General features: G+C 36.9%; 1 protein-coding gene across 1 annotated transcript in view; it reads left to right on the top strand.

Moving 5' to 3' along the window:
• Positions 1-8,645, top strand: part of KMT2E (lysine (K)-specific methyltransferase 2E) — a 60,077-nt gene that overhangs the window by 40,947 nt on the left and 10,485 nt on the right. The window contains exons 15-21 of the mRNA XM_010133198.1: positions 1,323-1,421; positions 3,226-3,390; positions 4,385-4,693; positions 6,447-6,704; positions 6,872-7,016; positions 7,696-7,949; positions 8,086-8,142. Coding sequence (XP_010131500.1) covers positions 1,323-1,421; positions 3,226-3,390; positions 4,385-4,693; positions 6,447-6,704; positions 6,872-7,016; positions 7,696-7,949; positions 8,086-8,142 — 1,287 coding nt within the window. The remainder of the gene's footprint in view (positions 1-1,322; positions 1,422-3,225; positions 3,391-4,384; positions 4,694-6,446; positions 6,705-6,871; positions 7,017-7,695; positions 7,950-8,085; positions 8,143-8,645) is intronic.

Below are 8,645 nucleotides of genomic sequence, written 5' to 3'. Positions count from 1 at the left end.
TGGTGTGTGTTTTGGTTTTCCCCCCCCCCCCCTTACATGACGATTTTTGATGATTTTGGGGCAGAATACAAAAGGTTATTGTGGGAGTGAGCCATTTCTGAGTTTTTAGTATCATTTAGGAGTGAAGGAAATATGGTAAAAATGAACATACTGACCCTCATAAGAGGATCAAATGGTTCTGGGGTTTTAGTAGCTAAGTAGCTTAAAAATGCTTGGAAGTCCAGAAGGCATGGCATGTGACTGTTAACAAATTATGACCTCCAGAGAGGCAACATCTCAACTTTCCTGTCTGAAGTGATTTTTTTTTTTCGTTTTGTATTTGTGTATTGTTTTTCACAAGTGATAACTGGTGTTTGAACCTTCTCCTGAGCTTTTAATGTAACACAGAGGGCTTCTGTAGAACAGTCGCAGGAGAATTTGCGTTGTTTCTCAATACTGACATTAAACCAGAAGGAATCGTGAGAAAAATAAAACATGTATCTAAATGCAGAAGCCAATCAATGAATACCTTTTTTCCCTAGGGTGAAATATGTAATGCTAAAGTAAAGAAAGCGTATAGGAAAATGTAAATGTATTTTTAAGACAAATATTAAAAAAAAAAATTTGAATATTTGTCTAGTCCTTTATAAAAAGTGAAAAAAATTGCTTATAGGACTAGTAAACACTTAACTCTTTTCAAAGTTACTGTTTCATGGTTGTGATTGTTTTGTTTTCAAACAGAAAACCATTATTAGTTAGCTACTTGTGTTTCCTTATGGTATGACATTGTCATTAGACTGTAGTGAGAGTTTCACTGGAAAATGTGACTTCAATAGAATACACTTCTGAGCTGAGAACTACTTGATAATTGTGATAATTTTGACATTCATTCTGTTTCACTAAAATCAATGCTTTTATTTTTTTATGGGTTTGTAATGTGAAGCTCCTAATCCTTTAACTGATGATAAAGTAGCTAGATCAGTGGCCAGTGTTAGTGCCCAAAAGTTTCTGTTGGTTCGGAGATTTAATTGTGATACTTTTTGGGGTGGGTGGGATGGGGGAGTGGGGATGGCACCCCAAAATTTCAGTAAGATCGGTATGCTGAAGAAGAAGACACGTGTGTCTAAGCTCAGAATAGAAAAGATGTAGTCAAGTGATGATGTTTATAGATTTATACAAAGGTAAAAGTGGATGTTAGTACTTTTTACATTCTTGTCTTGATATGTTAGCTCAGTTACTTTTGATGTAGTGATCTGAGGATTCTTAGTTCTGTGTACCTTTTAGTTTTCCCTAGTTTGCAAGGGTAGTAGAGCTTCTTTAAAGCAGTCATTTCCATCTTTCAGGAGCCAGATTTTATTGATGATATAGAAGAAAAAACTCCCATTAGCAATGAAGTAGAAATGGAATCAGAGGAGCAGATTGCGGAAAGGAAAAGGAAGATGGTAAGTTGGGAAGCAAGTAGCTGCCTGAAGTTGTCACTAAGGCTTAGTGACACCTGCTCTTCCCATGCTAATGCTGCTTTTTTGTAGGCTTGTAGAAATACGAAGTCAGATCCTTACATGAACTTCAGCTTGAAATGCAAGGCTTGCTACTTGAGAACATTTCATCTGGCTTGATTGTTGCTTTCTGATTAAAAACCTGCTTTTATCTTTCTTATTATATTTTATTATTATATTATTTTTATTGCCTTTAAAAAGACATTGTAGAAATATTCCTGATTTATTTTTTCTTCACACTTTATTATTGCTTGTTATTTGTAACGGCCACTTGTGTAGACAGTATTGAGAGTCACAGTTGTTGTTTGATGTAACAATTCTTTTGAGTTCCTCAGAAATGCTAATTTTCAGAGGATGGTAGAATAGTGGTATGAAAACTGGCATTTTAAAGTGTGCATTTTTTGTTAGGCATTCAAAGTGTGAGATACTTGAAATTACTACTTAAATCAAAATACTGGCCAGGTTGTATAATGAAATACTAATATTTGGAACTTTAATTTTATTGTTCATGCTCATAGAACGTATGGTAAGTGGAGTTAAAGGTGGCACCAAAACCATCTGCATCCGCCCAGACCTTAAAAAAATTAAAGGGGGATGGAGTATACATTCCTTTTGGTCAGTATTTTCTACAGCTCTCTCAGTAGCAAAATCAATAAGACTTGTGTTTATTAGACAGCAGAAAGCAAAATCTGCTCAAGTAAAATGTATATTTTAATACAAAATCTGAAGAATGACAGCTTGAGCTCTAATATAAATATACAGCAGTGTCTTGTCAAGCTTTGAGGAATGATTCTCATCAAATGCTGTTGGATGCATTAGGTTTTGCTCCAGAGAATGTGCTGGCTGGTTTTTGGTTTTGTTTTTTTTTTCCTTCTTTGGAACTTTGCTTTAATAAGAATACAAATGTAAAGCTCTCTGTGAAACTTTGTTACAGCAGAGTCACTGTAGTAGTTAAATATGTGATTATTACTTTGGCTCCATTGTCAGGATTGCAAATGACTGCAAGTTTGCCAGTGTTTTACCAATCGGGCAGGTTCAGTTAGGTTCCTTTTTTCACTCATGAGCAATATATTTGCAGACAATCTTTCTTGGATATAAACACATTGTTGCTATCAGTGCACTGTTGAGCTGCAGGCATTAATAAAAAAAACCTAAGTTTGTAGTAGAAGCTGCCAATTCTGCCACCTCTGCATTTTCTTAAGCAGAGCTCTGTGCAGAAGGGACATGCCTCTGTACAGCACTAGAATCTGAATTTCAGATAGAAAATTTAGCTTCTCCAATGTGACCTAATGCTGTCTTATTTTGAAATGGTGATTCTTGATGTTGATTTCATGTTTCCTTTGTGACACTTCAAGAAAATTAAGTCAGGTGGTAATGAAGTTTTCTTCTGTTGTTTCTTGCATGTATTAGATTTTCCTGTCTATCTGGTCATTAACATTTAATTGTTTCTAAATACTATACAAGCAAGTAAGTGGTTCAGAGGTATGCGGTTTTGTATTCTTTTTATGCTTATAGGCCAGTGATGTACCAGTAAATCACTATTTTTAGCAAATTCTTAAATCCAAGGCAGAATTCTCTTGTTTGTCAGGGTTGGTATGACTGCAGGTCTTTCTTCAGAAGTCTGTAATAATTGCAGTCATTGCAACATCTCCCTTTCCTCTGTGCTGCTGAAATTGAGCTCTGTTATTTATGTATTTACATATGCAAAAGATCCTGGAAACTTGATCATGATTATTATTAAATCCATTAGACAAGAGAAGAACGAAAAATGGAAGCTATCCTGCAAGCTTTTGCCAGACTAGAAAAAAGAGAAAAAAGAAGAGAACAGGCTTTGGAAAGAATCAGCACAGCAAAAACTGAGGTCAAATCAGAATGCAAGGAAGCACAGATTCTCAATGATGCTGAATTTATTCAGGTAGCTATCTGGAACTTATTTTAAAGCTAGTTTTTAACGTGACATACTTGATCGGTTTGGATGTCAAGCTGCACTTTAACATGCATGAAATACTTTTTTTTTTTTTCCCTCTAAACTCGGATATCTTTGACTATAATCTGTATAGCACTTTGATAGTATGTTATCTCCTGTATGTGTGTGGGTTTTGTTTAGTTTTTTTTTATTTTTGCAAGAAAGTATGTATAGAATTTGTTTATGAGGAATTACGTTAGCTTATGCAAGTATGCACATGCACACCAGCTGTATAATTCAATCTCTCTTTGAAATTCAGAACAAGGAGGTGTGTGTGGATGCTGATTTTAGTCATGGGAGGTGGTTTTCCTTAGACACCCTCTGAAATCAGTGGAGAACAACTTGCTTCTTCAGGGGGTTGTTCTGCAACACATTATAATCCTTTCTTTTAAAGAAAAGGAATTATTAAGGCATAGTTTGTTTTGAGTTCTTGCAGACGATACCTAGAGTAAAAAATAGTTGATGAAACACTATTGTTGCTGGATGCTGGTGTGCTTCTTATCTTGCAAATACTCCTACAAATTCTCAGTTAAGGTTGTTTCCCTGGATAATTTCCATCAGCAATGATAAACACTTCGTAAATTATGAATTGCAAGAAGGATATTGGACTGCAAGACACAGTGATGTAAGCAGCTGATACCTAGCTTATGGATGAATGAATGTGGCGTGGCGGTTCTTGCACAACTGTGTGGTGGTCTGACCAGTGAGTGCTGTCTATGAATACTTTGCCAATGATACAGCAGGTGTTTGACAGGAAAATTTTAAGAAATCTTGTAGTTTTGCCTTGAAGTATAGAAATACTGTCTGAAGTGTTTCAGTTCTTGCAAAAATGAGGTAGAGGCTTTTTGGACCTATAAAGGAAGGATGAATTGACATTTTGTTTTAAGATACGTTGCTTTACATGTGTGTTCGATCTGTTGACTAGAGTTTTATTTTGCTCCAGGAACCAGCAAAAGAAGAAACTGCTTCCAAGCCTACCCCAGCCAAAGTTAGTAGAACTAAACAGAGAAAAAGCTTTTCACGAAGTAGAACTCACATTGGACAACAACGCAGACGACACAGAACTGTCAGCATGTGTTCAGATATCCAGCCATCTTCTCCTGATGTGGAAGTAATTTCACAACATAATGAGATTGAGAATGCTGCACTGATAGCTGAGCCTGAAACAGAAACTGTTGTGACAGAAATGGTTACTGAAACAGAAGCTCCAGCACTTAATAAATGCCCCACTAAGTATCCTAAAACAAAGAAGGTATGTCTCTTAAGGCAGGGGGAGAAGAGGATGAACTTTAACAGATTATAAAAAATCATAGATTGCTGCATCAGTATGCAAGTATATATGTTTTTTTTTTTAAAAAAGTTAACTCATTTATTTAAAAATCACCATTATATATAGCCACTCACTGGTAATAAATTGAGAGGTTGCATTTTAAGATACTTCCAAAATGCATCTTTTCAGAACAGTTTGGGAACAGATGTTTTCTAAATGGGCTGAAATAATACACATAACCAAAGCATAATTAAAGCTCTTAATTAAAGGAAAAAAAAAAGGTAAAAGTTGCCTTTACTACTTTTGTTCATCATATACTTTAGAAGGTGTTTTAATGGTAGCAAACAGAATATCTGAGAGGAAATCATTAACTTCTAATACTTCTGAGATGGCTGTTCTGAAGTGAATGGATTTAAACCCTCCAGTGTATGTGCATGTTTGAAGGGGAAAGATTCTTTCTGTAGTGTTCTTTTTAAAATTTTTACTGGAATGTGTTGCAAAAAGCTTGAAGAAATGCCTCAGTATTTAAAGATACTCAAAAGATCTTAAATCTGCAGGTGTGAATAAAGCGGTAGAACTTCCTGCTTTAAAATTCTGAGGACTGCATTAAAAAGTAATTTTTTCAGCATGCTTTAAAAATGATCTGAAACTTTTATTGGAGTGAGGGGGAGGAAGTCATAGGTTGAAACTTCTTTTTAAATGAACAAATAATAGTTTTTACCTTAAACCCCCAAACATACTTTTTTTTCTAAAAAGGTACCTGAATCATCCTGCAATACTGCTTATTGCATTGCTATTAAAGTCTTGTCAGAGGAGAGGCTAGAATCTTACTTCCTTTTTTGCTTGTTGCATAGCAAAAAAGGGAAGAGAGTTAAGTCTGAATTTTAGTGCACTTCATTGCTGTTTCATAGTATTGGTAATTGTTTTTGAAATGTCTCATTGCATTGTTCCCAGTGTACCCTAAGTGAGAAGGAGGTCCTGCTTTAAAAATGAGTTAGTAAATGTAAATAGGTTTGTAAAAGACAAGCAGCTTAGAATATTATATTTAATTTTGTGATAAAGCCTTAATACATTTAATGCGCTATTTTTGCATGTCCCTAACTTTAAACTAACCTCCTACACTTTACAATGGTTCATCTGTCAATAAGAACTAAAATTCACTGGCATGTTTTTCAAAGACACTGAACTAGCTAGGGAAGAATACCTGTTTTTTGGTAAGTGTGCTTTAGTAATTGTGCTGTAGCTTAATACAGTGTCAATAGTGAAGAATGTTCACACGTTGGCTGAAGCACAGCCCTTACTGATGAGTTTACTTAACTCTGTTCTATTAATGTTACATCATTTCCCCTCAGCTTAGGTGCTCAGGCACAAGTTTAAAATTTGTGTGGCAGTTCTGTTACTAAAGTCACGTAGTACGTTCAGTGAGAATTAAATACAGAACTACTAAATGCTAGTTCACAAAAAAACCCCAACAAACAACAAAAAAACCCACCAGCCAAAAAACCCCACAACAAACCCAAAAAGCAAAACCCCCAAAACTTGGGTATGTAGAACAAATTATACTGATTCCTTCTGCTGTCCCCTCATCGTTCTTGCCCTGTGTTTTGTCAATACTGCAGCCTGGAAACTAGATGTGTTCTGGTTTGTGTAACAGTTGACTAGGTGGATTAGACTAAAAAATTTCTTAGGATAAAAAACACTCATAAAACTTTTCTTTTTTTGTCTCTCTGTTTAGCACTTGGTCAGTGAATGGTTAAGTGAAAAGAGTGATAAAACAGGGAAGCCTACAGAGAGCAGTGTATCAGAAAGGCCTCTACGCATAACTACAGACCCTGAAGTTCTGGCCACTCAGCTGAATTCTTTACCAGGTCTTGCTTACAGTCCACATGTATATTCGACTCCAAAGCACTATATTCGTTTTACTTCACCATTCCTTTCAGAGAAGAGGAGGAAAAAAGAACCTGTGGAAAACATTACTGGCTCTTGTAAGAAGGTAATGCTTCCCTTTGTTACAGTTCCCCATCCCATATTAATTTAAAATAGGTCTGTATTTGCTAGCATGAAAAAAGCCAGTTGGCAAACAAATTCTGTCGTGTAATGTGTTTTGAAACATTTATCATCAAACTGTTAAGTCAGTGATTTGAACTTTTTTTATTACAGCGTTGGTTGAAGCAGGCTTTGGAAGAAGAAAATTCAACAATGATTGATAGATTTAATTCACCGTCCCAAGAGAGATCACGAAGTCCAGCCATCAATGGTGAAAATAAAAGTCCTTTATTACTGAACGACAGCTGTTCCTTAACAGGTGAAGCTTTGACATAGCTCTTACATACTTCTAGTCCCTTAGTAAGAACTGTGGGGTTTAAAGTGATGAGTTAATGAAAATTCCACGGATATCGGCACTATTCCCTGATACTTTCATTGAAAGAAATGGTTAGTTGCATAGTGGTTGGGCTTTTTTTTCCCTTTAATGTGTAATTGATATTGGATAAGTAACCACCATATGTCATAGTGTTTACATCCAACAAAAGACCAAAGTTTTTGACTGTGAGTATTAAGAGGTTCCTAATATGCTGTTATATATATTCAGAATTCCTTTGAAATTCAGTGGGCCAGAGTTGCTCATAGAGGAGAAACTGTGTGATCTTGTTGGCATAATACCAAATGGGAACATGCTAAAACAGGCTTCTGTAAGGTTATGGCCTATATCACGTGATTGCTGTGTACAGTTGTGCAATTTCCACTTTTCAGCACAACAGTCTTGAAAAAGTCAACTTGTATGCATTTTTTTTTCTGGAAACATAGGCATTTCTTCCCATTGTCCTAGTTACCACACAGGTACAGTTACTGGTGTATCTCTTAGGCTGTTAAGAGCCCATCTTTTGGGAACCCTGCCCTTAAGAGAATTTTTTACCTATTAAGTAAGATTACTGTGATTACTGTATCTAGATCTCCTCTAGCTTTTCTCTAATTTTAACACACAGATTTAACCACACCACTGAAGAAACGAAGACTGTATCAGCTGTTGGAGTCTGCATTCTCAGAAACCTCCACACCTACGCCTTCTCCATATGCCACACCAACTCATGCTGATGTCACTGCCTCTGAGCCATCGTTGTTTGCTACTCCTCCTCGGGTAAAAACAGAAGATGAAGCTTGTCGAAATGGTTACAAACCCATATATTCACCAGTTACTCCTGTAACTCCATGTATACATGGAAATACCATGCACTTTGAGGTGAGATTTCTGAAGGGTTTCGGTGTGGTTAGATGTTCTGGTGTAAATTGGTATTTGTACTCCTGCTACAGGAGGTGTTCTGTATTTCTCTGGGCTAGGAAAGAAATTGACTTGCAGTTTCTTCTTATTTATTTAGAATATTTCCTCACCTGACAGTTCTCCGGAAATAAAAAGGCGAGCTTACAGTCAAGAGGTAAGGATGTTTGCCAAACCTGCGAACGGTATCTGCATTTGACCTGTTATGGCTGCACTGTTCCTGGTAAATGCTTTTCAGCAGCCATTGCAGGTGTTCTGGAATGTAAAGGGTAACTTACCTACAGGTTTTATTTACTTATTACCTGCACTTCCACTTCACCTATTTCATATTTTAAACTGGTTTCTCTCTTGTTTTTTCTATATGAAAAATGGCTGTCATGGAAAGGAGTAACTACTGCCATGTATAGACAAGATCAGAAAAACAACACTTGAGCTTTTTCAGGCTATAGTTGGACTTAAATTAACGTTTCTCCTTCTTACTACCGTGTTAAGCTCGGAGTGCGAGAGCAGAGGAGAGAGGTGTCTCCAGTGTTGGGGTTGGCTGGGCGAGCTGGGGGCAGCAGTGGGCACGAGCCCGCGTGCTCCCGCCGGGGCCGGCCGCTAGGGGGCAGCGCAGCTCCGGAGCACGGAGACTTCCCCAGGGACCGTCTGCGGCGGGGG

The sequence above is a fragment of the Buceros rhinoceros genome, unplaced genomic scaffold (genome assembly GCF_000710305.1).
Source record: "Buceros rhinoceros silvestris isolate BGI_N320 unplaced genomic scaffold, ASM71030v1 scaffold2313, whole genome shotgun sequence".
Classification (NCBI taxonomy): domain Eukaryota; kingdom Metazoa; phylum Chordata; class Aves; order Bucerotiformes; family Bucerotidae; genus Buceros; species Buceros rhinoceros.
This window is presented reverse-complemented; position numbering and strand designations above follow the sequence as displayed.